This window comes from Sapajus apella, unplaced genomic scaffold, assembly GCF_009761245.1.
Source record: "Sapajus apella isolate SASKATOON/1434 unplaced genomic scaffold, GSC_monkey_1.0 scaffold178, whole genome shotgun sequence".
Taxonomy (NCBI): Eukaryota; Metazoa; Chordata; class Mammalia; order Primates; family Cebidae; genus Sapajus; species Sapajus apella.
The window spans coordinates 166402-188275 of NW_022437118.1; the positions used below are offsets into that span (position 1 = coordinate 166402).

At 38.6% G+C, this 21874-nt stretch overlaps 1 protein-coding gene across 2 annotated transcripts in view; it reads left to right on the forward strand.

Moving 5' to 3' along the window:
* The window catches only part of SNX4 (sorting nexin 4), a 64329-nt gene that overhangs the window by 13969 nt on the left and 28486 nt on the right, over positions 1-21874 (forward strand). For both annotated transcript variants that reach the window (XM_032268294.1, XM_032268295.1), the window contains 5 exons: positions 2551-2672; positions 5503-5638; positions 5714-5863; positions 6295-6342; positions 13138-13193. In XM_032268294.1, the coding sequence (XP_032124185.1) occupies positions 2551-2672; positions 5503-5638; positions 5714-5863; positions 6295-6342; positions 13138-13193 (512 nt within the window). The remainder of the gene's footprint in view (positions 1-2550; positions 2673-5502; positions 5639-5713; positions 5864-6294; positions 6343-13137; positions 13194-21874) is intronic.

Here is a 21874-nt window from a genome sequence, read left to right on the forward strand (position 1 = left end):
AAGCTGTGTTTACTTTCCTTCCATCTTTTTTCTGTTCCCCAGACTTGATAATTTCCATTCTATCTTCCATTTTGCCAGTTTTTCTTGTGCCTGCCCAAATTTGCCTTTGAACCCCTCTAGTGAACTTTTAATTTTAGTTATTGTACTTTTCAGCTCTAGGATTTCTTTTTGGTTTCTTTTTTTTTCTCTTCTCTATTGCCCAGGCTGGAGTGCAGTGGCATGATCTTGGCTCACTGCAACCTCTGCCTCCCAGGTTCAAGTAATTCTCCATGCCTCAGCCTCCCAAGTAGCCAGGATTACATCTGTCCACCACCATGCCTGGCTAGTTTTTGTATTTTTAATAGAGATGGGGTTTCGCCATGTTGGCCACCTGGTCTTGAACTCCTGACTTGAGGTGATTCGCCCACCTCAGCTTTCCAAAGTCCTGGGATTACAGGTGTGAGCCACAGTGCCTGACCACTTTTTGTTTTCTTTTTAAATTTTTTTCTCTTTACTGATACTTCCATTTTGCTCATACATCATTTTTTTTTTTTTTTTTTTTTTTTTTTTACTTTCTCTACATCTTCCTTTATGTTCTCTGAGCATCTATAGGATGATTACTTTAAAGCCTTTGTCGGCCAGGTGTGGTGGCTCATTTGAGGCTGAGGCAGGTGGATCGTTTGAGGCCAAGAGCTCAAGACCAGCTTGGACAACATGCTGAAATGCTGTCTTTACTAAAACATACAAAATTAGCCCGGTGGTGTGGCACACACCTGTAATCCCAGCTACTCAGGAGGCTGAAGCACAAGAATCGCTTGAACCCAGGAGGCGGAGGTTGCACTGTGTTGAGATTGCACCACAGCACTCCAGCCTGGGCAACAGAGCTAGACTCTGTGAAAACAAACAAACAAACAGGAATGAAAAGGGGATAAAGGGATAAAGTCTTTGTCTAGCAGGTCTGTCATCATGTCTTTTTCAGGAGCAGTTTCTGGTGATTCATTTTTTTCCCTCTGAAGTAATCATACCACCCTGTTTCTTTGTATGCCTTGTGATTTTTTTGTTGTTGACAGCTGGGCATTTGCATGTAATAATATGGTAACTCTGGACGTTGAATTCTTCTCCTACCCTGAGGTTTGCTGTTTGTTATTATTTTTATTTTATTTTCTAAATTACTGTAGGCTGTCTCCATGCCAAAGATCAGCCTGAGGGAGGTGTAAACTTACAGTCTTCTCAGATCTTTCTTAGCTTGAGCCTTTTCCTGGGCATGTGTGGTTATTTTCTAATTGTCCTCATATATCCAGTTGTATTTAAATACCCAATTTTTTCTTTTAAAGAGACAAGGTCTTCCTGTGTTGTCCATGCTAGCCTTGAACCCCCGGGTTCAACTGATCTACCAGCCTCAGCCTTTTTAGTAGCTGGGCTAAAGACACACACTGCCACACCTGGCTAAATGTCCAAGTTTAAACATCTGACTCAAAAAAGGGCATCAAAAGAAAAATGACAGGAGGAAAAACAAAATGCCGGCCTTTGTTGTCCCCTGGAAGTCACTTCAGGCAAGGCAAGAGGTTTGCAACAATGTGGGGAGGAGCAGCAACAATGGCCACCACTTCTTTATCTGTGCCTCTTAGAAGACGCAGTCGGTGATCAGAAGACAGATCCTGGATGTTTGGAGAACAAGGTCCTTTTTGCGAACCAGGGCTTCATCAGGCTGTTCCAGGAATGCTGCACAGCTGCCTGCTAGGGACTAAGGGATAGGTAGCTGAAATTGATAGAAATTAACCACATCTTGCCATCTAAGCCTTTCCCTGGAAGTTGCAAGCCTTTATTGGACTCCAGAGTTCTCAAATATTTATATCAGACAGAGTCTGCCAGTGCAGTTGTCGGCTTGGTGGGGAGATGGATTCCTGATGCTTCCTACTCCACCCATCCTCCCAGAATCCTTTTCTCTATTGTGTTTTTAAGATATTTTCTTATGCATTTCTATAGATTACTCTTGGTCACTAATGAAATGTCTAAATTTTAATCATTAAATGTAATATAGTACCTTTAAACTACCTCTGGAAGGCTGTGCTCAGTGGCTCATGCCTGTAATCGCAACGCTTTGGGAGTGCCAAGGCAGGTGGATCACCTGAGGTCAGGAGTTTGAGACCAGCCTGCCCAACATGGTGAAACCCCATTTCTACTAAAAATATAAAAATTAGCTGAGCATGGTGGTGCCTGCCTGTAATCCCAGCTACTTGGGAGACTGAGGCAGGAGAATCTCTTGAACCCAGGAGGCAAAGGTTGCAGTGAGCGGAGATCACGCCACTGCACTCCAGCCTGACAGAGTGAGACTTGGTCTCAAAAAAATAAAATAAAAAATCTAAATAAATACCTCTGGAAAAGTTAACGTACTATTGTATGTTGATAAAGAACGGCTATCATTTGCTGCTGTCATTTTGCAACCCCTGGCAACTCAAGAAATATAAGAAACTATTTTGAAATATGTAAACCCAATAATGGGTTTAATTTATAGCTGAGGCTTTTTTCAGTACCATCGTAATTTTTGTTGTTTTATTTATTTTTGTCCAGATGACACACAATAATTTTTGGTTGAAGAAGATAGAAATCAGTGTTTCAGAAGCAGAAAAGCGAACTGGAAGAAATGCCATGAATATGCAAGAAACATATACTGCTTACCTCATTGAAACAAGGTGGGTGATGAAAATTACACCTGGACAGGTATATGTGGAAAGGTTTTTCTGGTAGCTATTGGTGCAGACTCTTTTGTGTAACAGAATTAAGGTTGTTTTTTTGTTTGTTTGTTTGTTTGTTTTTTCAGGATTGATTTTGTTTACTTTTTTTGGATACCGGAGTCTTATTCTGTTGCCCCTGTGGTGTGGAGTGCATGGCTCACTGCAGCCTCAAACTCCTGGAGTCAAGTGGTCCTCTCACCTTAGTTTCCTGAGTGCTGGCATCTAGGCATGAGCCACCATGGCTGGCTAATTCTTTCTTTTTTTTTTTTTTGAGACAGAGTTTTGCCCTTGTCGCCTAGGCTGGAGTGCAATGGCATGATCTCGGCTCACTGTAACCTCTACCTCTCGGGTTCAAGTGATTCTACTGCCTCAGCCTCCCGAGTAGCTGAGATTACAGGAGCCCACCACCATGCCCAGCTAATTTTTGTATTTTTAGTAGAGACAGGGTTTCGCCATGTTAGCCAGGCTGATCTCAAACTCCTGACCTTGGGTGATCCACCCACCTCAGCCTCCCAAAGTGCTGGGATTACAGGCATGAGCTACCGCACCTGTCCTGGCAGGCTAATTTTTAAATATTTTTTTTTTGTTTTGAGATGGAGTCTCACTCTGTTGCCCAGGCTGAAACGCAGTGGCATGATCTTGGCTCACTGCAGTCTCTGTCTCCTGGGTTCAAGTGATTCTCCTGCCTTAGCCTCCCAAGTAGCTAGGATTACAGGCATGTGCTACCACATTCAGCTGATATTTTTGGTATTTTTAGTAGAGACAGGGTTTCACCATGTCACGCAGGCATGAGCCACTGCGTCTGGCAATTTTTTAATTTTTTGTAGAAACGGGGTCTCACTGCGTTGCTCAGTCTGGTCTCAAACTCCTGGGGTCAAGTGATACTCCTGCCTCAGTCTCCCCAAATGCTGGGATTACTGGTATGAACCACTGCATCCATCCCCATTTCTTTACCTTTTAATGGGTAAGCTCTCTCTTTTACTGTGATACTCTTGGTATATTTTAGTGAATTTGTTTTGTGGAAAGAGGGAAGGTTAATGGAATACTTTTGGAATCTAGAATGTTACTTGATACATGCTTTGGTGGATTCCTTGGTCTTAGAGTACCTGTGCAATTTTGTAAAAGGACACCGGGTTCTCAGGCATGTATGAAGTGAACTTGGGCAGGTGGAAATGGTTAACAAAGAATTCTAGGAGTAAAGAATAAGGTCTGAGTCCTCTTAGGACAGCTGAGAGTTACAAAGAAATTAACCAACAAAAAAATTAATCGAGATTGGCACTTTAGAACTTGGAGTAAATTTAAGAATAAAGGGAAGTAGACACCTTTAAAAAACAAAGAAAAAGAACTTGGGTAGTAAAAATAGAAAAGACAAAGTAAATTATGGAGTAGGAAATCAAAACTCACCAGAAAAATTGTCTTTTAACCTCATAAGGAAAAAGCTAAAGGAATTAAATTTGTTTTGTCTAAGGAAAGACAAGGGAAGATTCAATTTGTTGTTACCAGTTGTAAACAGTTTATATAAAGAATAAAGAAGGCCGGACGCGGTGGCTCAAGCCTGTAATCCCAGCACTGTGGGAGGCCGAGGCGGGTGGATCACGAGGTCAAGAGATCGAGACCATCCTGGTCAACATGGTGAAACCCCGTCTCTACTAAAAATACAAAAAAAAAATTAGCTGGGCATGGTGGCGCGTGCCTGTAATCCCAGAGACTCAGGAGGCTGGGGCAGGAGAATTGCCTGAACCCGGGAGGCAGAGGCTGCGGTGAGCCGAGATCGCGCCATTGCACTCTAGCCTGGGTAATAAAAAGCGAAACTATCTCAAAAACAAAAACAAAAACAACAACAAAAAAAATTATAAAGAATATACTATTTCTTTTCTGTCTGCAGGGAGTGAGCAGAAATGCTTTTAATTAAAACAAATAGATATGAGAGAATTTTTGATAGCCAGTAAAATAATAGACTACCAAACCTGGCTAGGCATAGTGGCTCATGCCTGTAATCTCTGTACTTTGGGAGGCCAAGGCAGACAGATAACCTGAGATCAGGAGTTCAAGACCAGCCTGGCCAACATGGCGAAACCCTCTCTCTACTAAAAATACAGAAATTTGCCAGGTGTGGTGGTCCCAGCTACTCGGGAGGCTGAGGCAGGAGAATCAGTTGAACTTGGGAGGTGGAGATTGCAGTAAACTGAGATTGCATCACTGCACTCCAGCCTGGGGACAGAGTGAGACTCTTGTCTCAAAAATAAATAAATCACAAACTAGATCCCCCAAGGGATGGATCTGAGCACTTTATCCACAGACCTTTGTGATCATAGGCAAAGCATATGCTATGCAGCTGTGTTCTCATCTGTAAAATGGTAATAAATCCTGCCTCACAGGGTTGTCATAAGAAGTAAATATGAAAATATATGAAGCTGAGGCAGGAACATGGCTTAAGCCCAGGAGTTTGACACCAGCCTGGGCAACGTAGCTGGACCCCATCCCTACAAAAAATTGAAGAATTAGCCAATGTGGTGACATGTGCCTGTGGTCCCAGCTACTCAGGAGGCTGAGGTGGGATGATTGCTTGAGCCTAAGAGGTCAAGGCAGCATTGAGCCCTGATTGCACCACTGCACTCCAGCCTGGGCGACAGTGAGACTCTGTCTTGGAAAAAAAATAGTATGAAAAGTTCTTTACTTAGTGCCTGGTTCATAAGCATTCTGTAGTTATAATTTTAAAGGTGACTGTTTTTATGTGTATGTTTTTGTTTTAAGAAAATAACCTAAGTGTTGTTCTGTTCCTTTTCAGGTCAGTTGAACATACTGATGGTCAGAGTGTCCTAACAGATTCACTGTGGCGGCGATATAGTGAATTTGAGTTGTTGAGAAACTACCTTTTAGTTTACTATCCACATATTGTTGTGCCACCTCTGCCAGAAAAACGGGTAAGAAGTGAAATGGTGGTAGTTTAGAGGTATTCAGCATTTAGGCTATTCTGAATGATTATTTTGTTTACCTAGGCAGAATTTGTTTGGCATAAACTTTCTGCTGACAACATGGATCCAGATTTTGTGGAGAGGCGACGGATTGGTTTAGAAAACTTTCTCTTGAGGATTGCTTCACATCCCATCCTTTGTAGAGACAAAATTTTCTACCTATTTTTAACACAGGTATTTTTCTTTTATTTAGTCTTAGTCAAATATTCATTTAATTTTGGTTTCTTTAAAAAATTGTAGAATACTTTAAGGTTCCTTTTGTTAATTTATATGCAATGTATTTTTTATGAATTTCTAATTATTGGATTATGTCATTCTTTTGGCTAACATTTTTCTATTTGAAGATACTGATGATGGTATTTTTGGTATCACTTAAATAATATTAAAATTTGTCTTTAGTATTTTGAAGCTCAGATCTGTAAAATCTTGGGTTCACCTTTTGGTAATCTTTTAGAAGTTGGATTGAATGTTTAATTTTGAAGTGAAAAGAAATTTTTTTAAGCCTCTCTCTCCCATCCTTGCTGAAGTAAGAACAGAATGATAGGAATTTAATTTGGAATATTTGCTTTGCAATAATGATCTCGAAAATTAACTTCAATTTTTAGGAAGGTAACTGGAAGGAGACTGTGAATGAAACTGGGTTTCAGCTGAAGGTAAGAATATTTATATGAAATAATTTGCCATGTTTCTTTACAGTTCCTAGCATAGTGCCATGCACTCAATAGAAACTTGGTATTTATTGAATAAATGAATGCTGGAAATCATCTTTACAATAAATATCATTAGTAAGGTTTTCAAAGAAGCACTACAGTTCACTTTTGATTTGTGTAATTTTAGTTACTAATGAGACTATAATGGGCAGATTTATTCATTTAATTCTACAGGGAAAGAACATTTTAAAACAGTAATTTATTTTGTTTTGTTTTTTTAGTTAGTGTTTACAGTAATGAAGCAGTAATTTAAATGCAAGTTGTAGATTTTCCCCAGTGTACTCATATTATACTTTGCCCCTTTTTCTTCTACTGTCCTGTTTCCACTTATATCCCTGCCCCCAGCAATTGCTCACTCTATCAGATATGAAAGAGTCCAACCTTATAAGCCCTCTGTCATGCTGCTTCTGTCTGTTGAGACATGGTGGCCAGTTTGAAATGGGAACAAAGGAGTCATTTTGAAATAGTTCTAAGTTAGTTTTATCTGTTAGTGATGCAGGATTATTTAGTTTTTATAACAGCTTTTTAAGTTTACTCACTAGAATTAGCATTTGGGAATGAGATTGTTATCTGGAAATCGAGGAGCATAGTGGTGGTGAGCTGGACACCCTAATTCTACACTACTCTTTATATATTCCTTAAAAGAAATATAACAAAGGTTATTATAAACTTTTAAAAGTTTTTATCTCTGGTGTAAACTGAAAATAAATAAGTAGACTAATAGAATATAGATTGACATATAACATAATATAAATTGTTAAATGACTCACATGATAATACAGTACCAAAAGTTTAATATGTCCAGACAAGAAGAAAATTATTTTACAGTAATTTAAAAAACATTTCTGCATTGGCAGATAGGTATTTGAAATTTTGCACAAAACAAACTAGAAAGAGAAAATATTTTTTCTGCTAAGAAAATATGATAAACTAATTCTGTCATAAACTGAATTTATAAATATTTTGGGGCGTTTATGATTTTGAGACAGAGTCTTGTTCTGACACCCAGGCAGTGGTGTGATCATGGCTCACTGCAGCCTTGAACTCCTGGACTCAAGCGATGTGCCTGCCTCAGCCTCCCAAGTAGCTGGGACTGCAGGTGCTTGCTACCATACCTGGCTAATTTTAAAATTTTTATTGTGTAGAGATGAGGTCTCACTATGTTGCCCAGGCTAGTTTCAAACTCTTGGGCTCAATTGATTCTCTCACCTCAGCCTCCCAAAGTGCTAGTTTTACTGTGCCCAGCTATACGTATTTTATTAACAGATATACTGAAACAATTAGAATTTTCTTGGCTGTAATTCATCACTTTATGACACTCAGAGGGAATGGTCGAATTTTTGTTTAAGGATGGATTTGAAATAACTTGGAACTTTAAAAACTGATTTATGTTTAGATAGGGTTTTCTGAAAAATAGTTTAAGATCTGTTAAAAGCTAACAATAAGGAAAAGATTAAAATACAGTTGTTTTAGTGAATTCTTTTTATATAATAAAAATTTTTAAAATTCCAGTCATTAAGTCATTAATGTAGTTAATAATTACCTAGTTTTGTCCTTGAATCCAGTTTTTGACCATAACTTTACTGATTCTGAGAAAACTCTTGAGTTTCTCCATCATTATAAAATTGCTATTTACCAGGTGCCTTGAATCTTATGTGTGGGTACTACTTAAATATTTAGATACAATGTTTCATTTAGGGGGAGCCTTATATATTGTACTTTTAACAAGTATTTGAAAGGCAATATTAAATTCAGTATTAATAATTCAAAACCTCAGACTTGTAATGAAGTGAGCCAGAAATAAAATTGATGGAGAGAATTCAGAAACCCATGTGTGTGTCTGTATTCCTTATTTTGTTGTGGATGTTTCTTCTTGTAAGTCCTTCCTTCCGTTAGGGAAATGGTACCTCTTTGCATAGCCACATATACATGTGTACATCATACAAATGTGAGTTTGTTCACAAACATATGTATATAACGTGTGTGTGTGTGTGTGTGTGTGTGTGTGTGTGTGTGTGTATATATATACAGAGAGAGAGAGAATATGAATGTGTCACATTTCACGTATCTGGAGGTCATATATGTGGCAGTTTACAGCTAACCTGATCACAGTTGAAAGCTGGAATTTCAGCAAAACTCACTTCTGAGGTGTTTAAGGGGATGTAACATGGCTTCCTGCTATACTTTTCTACTATACTTTGGTCTTCCTGGAGAGGACCCATTAATTGTATTATAGGTATTCAGGCAAACTTCAATGCTTCTTAGGTTACAACGTATTTTAGCAGAAGATTAAAAAGTGAGTGGAGACAGGCACATTGTGACAATAGTGACAATTGACAACTGAGCCTGATAGCAGAAAAGGAGGTAGCTGTGGTATGTGAGTCATACGTTGCAGTCTGGGTACATTCAGCATGAAGCAAAACCCTTACCCACCTGTAACCCCTGGGGCTTTACTGTGTCATAGATGGGTTCAGTATTAGTTGTTTCTAATGGTTACCTGGAGGTCTCAAGAAAAAGTAGAATTTTGCTTGTGTTCACTTAATTCAGCGTGTGGCCAGTGGACTGCCACTGCATGTAACTCAATTGATGGGATTGTTTGTTCAAAATACTGAATTCATCCCAGACATACTTAATCCCATTAGCCTAAAACTTGACAACTATTGCTGTAAGGTGGTAAAGAAAACTATTTTTAGGAAGATAATTTTAGAAAGATTGTCAAAAATGGTAAAAAAGAAAACCTTTTTAGAATCTAAAGCAGCTTCTTATCTGAGTATTACCATCATCATGTATGCTTACTATGTGCTAAGCACTATACTATAATTATACTATATTTTACTTTGTTGAATATTGCCTTAGTAACTTTGAGATGAGCCAATATTCCCATTTTTAGATGAGGAACTCTAGAATGTGACTTAGCCACGGTCACATAATTATAAGTGATAGAGGCTGAATCCAAGACTAACTCAAAGCCCTCCTTAATTACCATCCCATATTACCCCTTCTTGCTTATTAATTATGTAATTAACATATGCAGAGATGGTTGTTAAAGGAAGTGTTGAAAGCTTTATTTTTGTGAAAATGGGGTCATTCTGAATCAGACCAAATATTCATATTTTAGAAGAATATTTGACTTTGGCTCTTGGATTGTTACCCTCAAATTGAAGTGTTATCTTACTTTAATTTTCCTTTTCTCAGGCACATTTAATTTAATGGGTAGTTTTGGCCTGCTAGATTAATATTTCCTAAAATTTTTGAGAGTGATTATTATACCCAGCAGGATAATCATAAAATTTAATTTCCTTTTATCTGTGTTCTATTTAACATAAGCATGAGCAACTGATTTTTTCATCATTGCTGGTTATTGGCATTTCTTCTTTTTTGAGGGGTGGGTATTTATATAAATACTCAAGCTGGGCTTGGTGGTGTGTTCCTATAGTCCCAGCTACTTAGGAAGCTGAGGCAGGAGGATCAGTTGAGCCCAGGTTTTTGAGACTAGACTGGGCAACATAGCGAGACTCTGTATCTATTTAAAAATAAATACACAAAATATAAATACTCATTTTACTTAATTCAGTGAAAGAAGAGCAAAGGGTTTATACCGAAAGTAATAAACATATAAACTAGTTACTTTAATATAAAAGTAACATTTTAACTCAGTTAACATAGTCATGAAAGTATTTTACTAAATACTCAATCCTTAAATGAATTTAGGCTGATTCATAAGAACCTAGGACCCTGCCTCTTCCTTGGAGCAGGGACTACCGGAGCCAAGGTCTAGGCCCTTAGTTAGGATCTCTGTTAATCTATTGCACAGGAACTCAGAGAGATCCAGTGTAGAGATTCCAAATGCTGGTGCCTATAGGAAGAGGTACTCTTCTAAGTATTATGGATACAGTAGTGAATGAGCTGGACATATTCATAAGCTCCGTGTTATTGTGGAGCTTGTATTTTAGTGGTCAAAGACATTAAGTTAGCATTTAAATAAAAAACAAAATTAAAATAGTGATAAGTGGCATAAAGGAAATAAAGCATCGTCCTCATTAAGGAATATGACAGCAGGGATTATTTTTCAGGGCTTACCCTAAGATGAGTGACCATAAAGTTTGTTTTCCAAATGGGACCCCATTAGAGAGGAAATAGGGACCCTTAAGACTAGAACAGTTGTAAACCAGGACTGTCCTGGACAAACCGGCCCACCTGGTCACCCTTCTTTGAAAAGCTTACACTTGAGCTGAGGCATTAGTGATGATAAGAAACCTGCAGTGGAGTCACCAGGAGGCCAAGGAAGAGGAATGTGCCTTGAGAGGGAGGCCCAGGCGGGGTATGCTTTGCTAGGTAATGTGTGGGGGAAGATAAAGCAGGTTAAAGTGTTGTCACAGCAGCCTTTTTGCCGTCCAGGGGCCACCTTCACACTATGCCTTTTTGTGGCTCTTATATTAATGGACAACCAAGAATCAAGTAAACAAGATGATTTCAGATAATGCTGTTTTAAAGGAAGTAAAATAGGATTGTAGGAAACAATAATGAATTAAGGGGCATCTTTAGCTGTTGAATGGGGAATCTGATTAGATGGATGATAACCTGTCAGATTTGGAACAGTCCAGGAGATCCAGCTTTTGGGAAAAGTTTCTGGTTTGGTGACATTTCAGGCCCATTTTTTATGGAATCTCGTGAAATGAGCAGGTTGAGTTGGGTGTGGAGACAGACCTGATCTGACAAAACATTTGGTAAGCAAAGATTAGAATGGTGACCTTTTACATTTATATGACCTCTAAATTGGTAAATTGGTGACTTTAAAAGTAAAAAATAAATTGCTGCTGTTAAAAAGTATGAGATTCAAGAAAAGATACAAATGAATATTTTTTCCTTAGTGTTTAATGTAGTTTCATCCTCATTTAAAGAATTATATTTTATAGTATGCACCAAAAGTAAAATAAATTTTAAAAAATCATATTTTGCATATGACTGAAGTTATAAACACGAGATCCTTTGGTTTTTAGTGATTTTTAATATATGCCTTAATTCATAGGTGTTTTTATTTATAAGAACTTTGACGTATATTAGCTCATTTGTTCTTGAGATGTAAGAAAGGTCAAGAATTTGTGAAATACTGATTTTAGAAATAGGAGAATTCCATAAGAGAGTTCCCTAAAATCAAAGTAAGCTATTTTAAATATTCCTTAGATAGCTCTTTAAATCTTTTTTTGTCTGGAGTTCTAGGAGGCTGAACTTGTGAGTAGTGTATTTGTTGTATTTGTTTTTATTTTCTTAGCCAAGTAATCTGGGAAGCCTTAGTAATACTTTTGTTTAGTTTGTTAATTCATTAACAGTATTTGTAATTATGGGTTGGCACTTATAATAATGTAAAATTTTCACGGTGGGATTTTCAAAACCAGACCACATTTTGAAATTGATTCCTAGGCCGGGCGCGGTGGCTCAAGCCTGTAATCCCAGCACTTTGGGAGGCCGAGGCGGGTGGATCACGAGGTCAAGAGATCGAGACCATCCTGGTCAACATGGTGAAACCCCGTCTCTACTAAAAATACAAAAAATTAGCTGGGCATGGTGGCGCGTGCCTGTAATCCCAGCTACTCAGGAGGCTGAGGCAGGAGAATTGCCTGAATCCAGGAGGCGGAGGTTGCGGTGAGCCGAGATCGCGCCATGCACTCCAGCCTGGGTAACAAGAGTGAAACTCCGTCTCAAAAAAAAAAAAAAAAAAAAAAAAGAAATTGATTCCTGATTGAGCTATCTTTTATGAACCCTATAGTTCTTTTACTTTGATTAGAAAAGTTGTTTGGTTGTCTTTTTTTTTTAATGAGAATTTAGGATAGGACTTAACGTGTACATTTTATGCAATGAAAAAGTTGTATTGTCTTAGAACATTTTCTGCTAGCTAAAAAGTAATTCCTGTCATCTAGCTTGTTTTATTTAGTAATTATTTAAAGTATTTCTGTATTCATTCTTCTAAAATATAGATGGTGAAAATGAGAAAAACCATTTTACATTTGGTTTGGATTCCATCTGAGAACTACCCTCAGTAGGTGCAGACTCTAAAGCTGTAGTTTCTTTTTTAAGATGGAGTCTCGCTCTGTCACCCAGGCTGGAGTGTAGTGGCGTGATCTTGGCTCACTGCAACCTCTGCCTCCCAAGTTCAGGTGATTCTTCTGCCTCAGCCTCCTGAGTAGCTGGGATTACAGGCATGTGCCACCACACCCAGCTAGTTTTTTTGTATTTTTAGTAGAGACATGTTTTCACCATGTTGGCCAGGCTGGTCTTGAACTCCTGACCTCAAGTGATACTCCTACCTTGGCCTCCCAAAGTGCTGGGATTATAGGCGTGAGCCACCATGACTGGCCATTAAAGCAGTAGTTTCATTTAGTTTATATATACAGATCATTGCTTTTCTTGGCTTAGAGAAAAGGTAAACACTGTTTTCACGTGATCTCTTCCGAATTCTAATAATGCAGCGCTATATGCCTGTTCATGTATTGGTTGGTGTTTACAGTTGTTTTACTTTGGTACCTTTGAATGCTATGTATTCAGTCTGTTTTATAATATGTTCTTGTAGTGTTTTCAAAAATGATTACTAAGCTTTTTTTAGGCATGTTTAATGTGTTTACAACAATTGATATAAAGAAAACTGTACTTGAACATCTTAATTCTAAAGGGAAAGTAAAACTGTTTGAATTTTATACCCTGAAATGTAATTGTATTAAGTGAACAAATTATTTTTTCCAGGCAGACTCCAGGTTAAAAGCGCTTAATGCAACATTCAGAGTGAAAAACCCAGACAAGTAAGGTTTTGTTTTAATAACAGTTACAATGTTGTCTTGAATGGTGCCTATCAATCTATTTAATTTTTCATTTCTGAATGTATGCACTTTATTTGCTAAATATTTTACATATTCACATTTAGTGAAATTCTTTTAAAGTCTAAAATGAATTTGAAATTTGGTAACTTGATTGGGTGTATGATTGTGATTGAAGTTTGGTAAAATTAAAGCATTGTTTTTTTCTAGAAGGTTTTATTAAGTGTTGTTACAGGTATCAGAAAAATGAGAAATGTAATTTTAATTTTATAGTTTTCCTTATATGGTTTTGCTTATTAAATATGCACTGCTCAAGATAAGAAAATTATATACTTTTTACATACACTTAGTAGTGAACCATCTAGTTTGTATACCAAGAAAACTTGGTAGATAAATGTATACTAGCATAATAATTTCATGAAGGCATATAACAAATACTTGATTTTATTAGTTAGTGTTTGTGAGAACATTTCCATGTTAAAAGAAGCCAGTGTATTCAGACATTATTTAACATAGGATGGGACCTATGTATTTAAGATTTTGGTTTTGCTTACTCTTTAAATTTGTTGAATAATTTAAACTACATTATACAGGCCTTTACTTGGCAATTTGGTTTAGTTAGGGCAGTTTTTTAGTTTGACATGTGAGTAGGTAGATGAGGCTCTTTTGTTTTGAGGATCAAATGTATGAGGTCTGTTAGAAGTTCTCCAGCACTAATTTCTACATTTTGTAAATTCTTACCAGACAAAGGCGAGGTCTGCATATTCTGATGACCTGTTATGCCTGACTTTACAAACCATAACATATTAACAATAATGCCTCTGATTTTTAATATGAATTTTGAATATAAAATATAAATGATTTTTTCAATTTTGGTAATTAGGAGCTTGTGATGGTAATTTTTTTTTTTTTTTGAGAGAGTTTTGCTCTGTTGCCCAGGCTGTAGTGTAGTGGCACGATCCTGGCTCACTGCCACCTCACCTCTTGGGTTCAAGTGATTCTCATGGCGCAGCCTCCCAAATAACTGGGACTACAGACACCTACAACGCCCAGCTAATTTTCTTACTTTGGTAGAGGCGGGGTTTCGCCGTGTTAGCTAGGCTGGTATCTAACTCCTGACATCAAGCGATCCACCCACTTTGGCCTCCCAGAGTGCTGGAATTACAGGTGTGAGCCACCATGCCCAGTCTTGTTTTTTTTTTTTTTTTTTTTAAATAGACGATTTTTTAGAGCAGTTATAGGTTTAGTAGGGTTAGCAAAATTGAGCGGAGTATACAGAGAATTCCCATATACCTTTTCTTCACACCCCTCCCCACTGACCTGCTGCAGCCTCCCTAACTGTCAGCATCCCACACCAGAGAGCTGTGTTTGTTACAGTTGGTGAACCTACACTGACACAGCATTATCAGCAAAGACCATCATTTACATTAGGGTTCACTCTTGGTGTTGGGCAGTTTTTGAGTTTGGACAACTAGATTAATGACATGAATCCACCATTATTGTTTCATACAGAGTAGTATTACCGTCGTAAAAGTCCTCTCTGCTGCACCTGTTCATCTCCTCCCTAAAGCCCTGGCAACCACTGATCTTTTTACTATCGCCATAGTGTTTTTTTGTTGTTGTTTAGAATGTCACATCATACAGTATGTGAACATTGAGACTGGCTTCTTTCACTTAATTTGTATTTAAGGTTCCATTGAAGTTTTTATAAGTATTATACTAACATGTATGGCATATAAGAGGTGTTCTCTAGATTAAGGACTAAAATTATAAATCAGTATTTTTCACTTGAATGGAAAATATTTTGTCAATTGAATGTTTTTCTTCCCTTTTCTGACCCAGCCAGGTTTTCTGAACTGCTGAATTTTATTTACTATCCCTTTGGTTTGTAGAATTTTAATATGACCAATAATGTTAACCAAGGCTGTATTTTGCCCTTATATGTTCATATTCTTCTTTTTTTTTTTTTTTTTTTTTTTTTTTTTTGATACAGAGTCTTACTCTGTCTCCCAGGCTGCAGTGCAGTGGCACAATCTTGGCTCTGCAACCTCCACCTCCTGGGTTCAAGTGATTCTGCTGCCTCAGCCTTCCGAGTAGCTGGGACTACAGCCACCTGCCACCATACCTGGCTAATTTTTTATATTTTCAGTAGAGATGGGGTTTCACTATGTTAGCCAGGATGGTCTTGATCTCCTGACCTCGTGATCCACCTGCCTCAGCCTCCCTAAGTGCTGGGATTATTGGTGTGAGCCATGGTGCCCAACCAATGTTCTTCTTAAAGTGTGCAGCTGCTGTATAATTAGTAATAGGGTTTGTGCTGTATAATTAGTAATAGGATTTGTTTGTCTTTAATTCTAGATAAGTTCGTATATTGGTCATTGTTATATCAGATTCTTTTTTTTTTTTTTTTTTTTTTTTTTTTGAGAAGGACTCTTACTCTGTCACTCAGGCTGGAGCGCAGTGGTATGATCTCAGCTCACTGCAACCTCTGCCGCCCGGGTTCAAGTAATTCTCCTGCCTCAGCCTCCCAAATAATTGAGACTACAGGCACACGCCACCACGCCTGGCTAATTTTTGTATTTTTAATAGAGATGGGGTTTTGCCATGTTGGCCAGGCCGGCCTTGAAGTCCTGACCTCAGGTGATCCACCCACTTTGGCCTCCCAAAGTGCTCGGATTACAGATGTGAGCCACTGCACCTGGCCATCAGATTCTTAATATGTAGAATCTATATTCTAGATCTAGCTGTTCCAATAGATTATTATTTATATTATTATTAAAATAATTTATCTTACTGAAATAGTTTGGTTATTTCCTAAAATTCAGAAAACCAGAAGAATTGTTTTAGAGGGATTACCAAAATGATTCTTCTAGTACTTGCTTCATTCATGTTTATCTTTCCCCAAACTAGACTATTAATAGCAGTGAGTAGGAGGACCTTCAGTCTTCTACTTTTATGTGGCCTTAGGTACTCTGCAAATGCTTTTCTTTGCATATTGGATTCCAATATAATAGTTTGAGGAAAGATAAACATGAATGAAGGAAGTACTAGAAGAATCATTTTGGTAATCCCTCTGAAACAATCTTTCTGGTTTTCTAAATTTTAGGAAATAACTATTTTAATAATATAAATTATTTTAACAATAATCTATTATTCTACATATTAAGAATCTGATGGCCAGCTATGGTGGCTCATGCCTGTAATCCCAGCACTTTGGGAGGCCAACGTGGGCGGATCACCTGAGGTCAGGAGTTCGAGACCAGCCTGGCCAACATGGCAAAACCCCATAAATACACACACACACACACACACACACACACACACATTTTTGAGATGGGGTCTCACTATGTTGCTTAGGCTGGTCTGGAACTGTTGGGCTCAATAATCCCCCACCTCAGACTCACTGCAACTACAGGTGCATGCCACTGCCTGGCTTTTATATTTTTCTTAAAAGAGATGTGCCCAAGGTCTATCTCCATTTATTGAGCATCTTATATTGTTTCAAATAACTAAACCCACTAAGTCAAAATCTAGGCGGTAAATTGACCAGATTATGTAAGTAGTATATTCTTTTAAAAATCTGTCTCTAGTAGAAATAAGCAATACTAACCACTCATGTACTGTGTCAAATTGCATAGTAGAAGTTTCATCTAATGTGGCCAGTTTATCTTGGCTGAAAAAATCTGTGTGACTTCAGTTAAATCATTTATAAAGTGATAGTTCTTTCTTTTAAAAGAAAGCCAGTTAGATAATTGAGGTTATGATTTGTTCAGGTTATTCTTCGAGTTTCCAAACATCAGGTTATATCATTTTCTTATATTGAGTTTGGGACAGGAAGTATGGATAGAGAGAAATTTGTATAGTGAGTTTTCTTCAAGGACCTCAAGGTGCATTGTATTAAGAATGCTTATGGAGGCCAGGCATGGTGGCTCACGCCTGTAATCCCAGCACTTTGGGAGGCTGAGGCTGGTGGATCACGAGGTCAGGAGTTTGAGACCAGCCTGACCAACGTGGTGAAACCCTTTCTCTACTAAAAATACAAAAATTAGGTGGGTATGGTGGCGCGTGCCTGTATTCCCAGCTTCTCAGGAGGCTGAGGCAGGAGAATCACTTGAACCTGGGAGGCGGAGGTTGCAGTGAGCTGAGAGCACACCACTGCACTCCAGCCTGGGTGACAGAGCGAGACTCTTGTCTCAAAAAAAAAAAAAAAAAAATGCTTACAGATAGAGAGACAAGACCCAAAGTGTAGAAACTAGAAGAGGAGGGTGGGGAGTGGACTGTCATTTATGATTTCTAACAGTCACTTAGACTATCAGAGTTTATTTTCTTTCAGGGCTTTGTCTTAGATAATAGTTGCATGAGTTATAAAGAAGCGTAAGACAATCTGTATGGCTTGATAGGCTTTCAGTACACTAGGGTAGAGAAAACTGTAGCCATATGCAAATATGAAATCTAAGGCCGGGCATGGTGGCTCACATCTGTAATCCCAGCACTTTGGGAGGCCAAGGTGGGTGGATCACTTGAGGCAAGGAGTTCAAGACCAGCCTGGCCAACATAGTGAAACTCTGTCTCTACTAAAACTACAAAAATTAGCCATGCATCGTAGCATGTGCCTTTAATTCCAGCTCCTTGGGGGGCTAAGGCATGAGAATGACTTAAACCCGGGAGGTGGAGGCTGCAGTGAGCTGAGATCATGCCACTGCACTCCAGCCTGGGTGACAGAGTGAGACTCTGTCTTTAAAAAAAAAAAAAAGGAAAGCCATATAAAATAGATAAGTTATACCCCAACCTGTGTTTTGCCTTTGTTGTTGTTTTTAAGACAAGTTCTCGCTCTGTCACCCAGGCTGGAGTGCAGTGGCATGATCTCAGCTCACTGCAGCCTCGACCTCCCAGTCTCAAATAATCCTCCCACCTCAGCCTCCCAAGTATCTGGGACCTGTAGGCATGCACCACCACATCTGGCTGGTTTTTTCTTGTTGCTGTTTTGTTTTTGAGATGGAGTCTTACTCTCGCCCAGGCTGGAGTGCAGTGCACTCAACCTCCGCCTCCTGGGTTCAAGCAATTCTCCCTGCCTCAGTCTCCCAAGTAGCTGGGATTACAGGCACCTGCCATCACGCCCAGCTAATTTTTGTGTTTTTAGTAGAGACAGGATTTCACCATGTTGGCCAGGTGAAATTAAAAAATTAGCTGGTTGTGGTCTTGAACTCCTGACCTCAGGTTATCCACCCATCCTGGCTGATTTTTTTGTACAGACAGGGTCTTACCAGCTCAGGCTGGTCTCAAGTGATCCTCCCACCTTGGCTTCCCAAAGTGCTGGGATTACAGGTGTGATCCACTGCACCCGGCCATGTTTTTGCCTTTGAAATTGGGGAGAAGTATTCTCAAAAAGCCTTGATGTAGGGTATTTTCAACCTAAGTCTTGAGTAATTGGTGAGATCTGATTAGGAGAGGCACCTGTCCAGGCTTACTAAAAGTATGTTAAAGAATACGTAGAATAAGGTGGGGTATGGCAGCTCATACCTGTAATCCCAGCACTTTGGGAGGCCAAAGTGAGAAGATCACTTGAGGTCAGGAGTTCAAGACCAACCTGACCAACGTGGTGAAACTCCTTCTCTACTAAAAATACAAAAATTAACCAGGTGTGGTGGCACATGCCTATAATACCATCTGCTCGGGAGGCTGAGATGGGAGAATCGCTTGAACCCAGGAGGCATAGGTTGCAGTGAGCTGAGATCATGCCACTGTACTCCAGGCAGGGCAACAGAACTAGACCCCATCTCAAAAAAAAAAAAAAAAAAAAAGAGAATATGGAAAATAAAGGAAAGCATAAAGCCTATAATGGCAATAGGTGTATTTTGAGGAGAATAGACAATATGGCTGATTCAGGCCTTAGGATATATTGGGTTTGGGTATAGACAACCTCAAACTACAGTCATATCAGAGTCTGAATTTACATGTTCACGTTTGCATGCCTCCAAAACAGGGATTATAGATATTTAGTATTTCAGGAAGGTAATTTTATGTCACCATCTTTCTAATATGGACTGTCTATTTAAACTCCCTGCTTTCAAGTGAAACTGCATCTTGACATTATATATGATTTTTAGTCTTCTCTAAGAACACCTAATCATTTATGATAAGATTCCTCATTTTAATATGTAGACATCCTAGATTTTGACTTGGGCTAAGAAGTTATACCCTCATTTTCAGAAAATTCATTCCTTTATTTCTTAAACATACATTGTTAACTAAAATTTAATGAATTTTTCACTCTTCACCTTTAGGTCTTGTGATTTTTTTTTTTTTTTTTTTGGAGGTACACATCTGTCTCTGTCTCCTAGGTGTTTAGAATCTTTTAGCCCTGACTTTCTGATGATGTGATCACCTGGGGATGATTTCTGTGTTGTCGCCCCTCTCCCCCAACAAGAGATTGTGCCACTTGATTAATCAAACAGAGAAACTGTATTGTGCCTTATATGTTCTGTGACCAAAGGTGTTAGGACCTTTTAACTCTGGAAACCTCTGCTTCACCTAATTTAAGTGTTCTGAGGCTTACTGTTTATATTCTTATACATTTCTCATATCAAAATATGACAGCTAAGAATTTTTCAGTCATGCCAGATCCAGAGTGTGGAAGCTGACAAACGTTTTTAGGGGATCTAATCAGTTCTGGAGAAGCTCCAGAAGACCTGATCTTTCAGAATTTCTGGCTCCTGCGACCCAGCACAAGAAGATCTGATCAGAGAGTTTAACAAAATATTAGCCTCTTGAAACTTAAATTCAAATCATAAAACTTCTAAGGGAAAATTATACCAGCTCAGTTGTAACTGGCTCGACATAAAGAAAGCAGCTCACGTTATCTAAGATTTTTTATAAATATAAAAATACGTATATATTGAAATTTAATTTTAATTAAATAAAAATATCTTGGAGTATATAATATATTCTTTTGATTAACCAAATATATATGTAGATTGATAGGTATGGAAAAGTTCTACAATTGAAAAGTCTCACTCCTATCCCCGTCTGTCCATTTCCCCTCCCCAGAGATTAACACCTTGTCAGTTTTTAGGTTTATATTCCTTCAGAATTTCACCCTACAAATGCAAGTGAGATCCAAGAGTACATTTTCCACCTTCCATCTTGGATATAAAAAGGGAGATTTGTACTCCATTTAATTGGGAGTCAATCTTGCCAGCTTTTTTTATCTCTGAATTATTTCCCTTGCTGAAAAATACCACCTTGGGGGAGTAAGAGTGGTTAAATATTTTATCTAAGGATTTCATGTCCTCAACCTCACCACTGGCTCTTTATCTGAATGAACCACAGGTCTGTGAAAAGTTTTTTAAGCCATGTTACAGAATTTGGACTTGGTCTCAGGATCAGTGGATAACCTTTGCAGCGGAAAGCTGCTTAAAAGCAAGGGGGTGAAACAGATTTGGACTTTGAAAGATCATCTACGCAGAATGGACGGTAGGTTAGAGAAGTGTGGGAGTGGGCTAGGAGGCCAGTCAGGAGGACTGGTGAGAAATGATGATGCTAATCTGAATTGAGGGCATTGCCAGAGAGGCCAGAGAAAAGTGAGTTGATTGGGGCAGTGTTTAGGAGGTATAGTCAACAGACTAGGCAATTAGTGGAATGTATGGGGTGAAGGAGAGGAGAAGGAAATACAGATGTCACTCAGGTTTCATTCTGTAGAGTGCAAAGGAGCACAAGGGAAAGAGATTTTGAGGAGTAGTGGAAGGTAGGTTGACCTTTGGTTATGTAAGCAAGTACAAATGTCTGTTAAATCAATTGGTTTCATATATCTGGAGTTAGGAGAGATTTGGGCTGATGGTAGAAATTTGGAATTTAGCAATATGTAGATCATAATTGTGAAGCTTTGTGAATGACAAGTCCCATTGGAACATATAAATTGAAAGATTGATTGGAAGATGGCTGAGGACCTAGGACTGAACTTTGAAGAATTCCAGCACTCCGGCATTCTTTAAGGCTGTTTTCAAAGGATAACCACCTAAGATTAGCTGGGCGTGGTGATGTGTACCTGTAGTCTCAGCTATTTGGGAGGCTGGGGCAGGTGGATCTAGGGCTGCAGTGAGCTAGGATCAAGCCACTGCACTCCAGCTTGGGTGACAGAGTGCCCTGCCTCTAAAAAAAAAGAAGAAGGAAAGAAAAATAAAATGTAACTTGAGAATTACCAGCATGTGACCTGTGGATGAGCTATAAAACTCAGATTCCTGAGTGCCACGAGGACCTTGGTTTATTCACATCCTTCTGAGAGACCATCGGTAGTGTTTTTAAGGAACATTTCAGAAATGTTTTGCACACTGCAGTTGGAGATGTAAGATATGGGTGAAGGAAGTGAGTACTACAAAAGAAACTTCAGGAGTGACCAGAGTAAAATAAGAGGAAAGCCATGAGAAAGTAACACTGACAAGGAAACAGATTTTTGAAAAGGAGGGTGATGTTAGCTGTTGCATTGCCAAGAGGATCAAGTAAAAGGAGAACTAAAATGGATCATTGGATATTACAATATGAAAATGGTTGGTGACTTTGAGGTCAAAGACCCCTTGTCTGTCCTTGCAGAGATAGTATTTCCCCACTATATGGTACTGGAGGCAGAAGCTAGATCTAATAGGTTGTTCAGTGAATGGGAATGGAAGAAG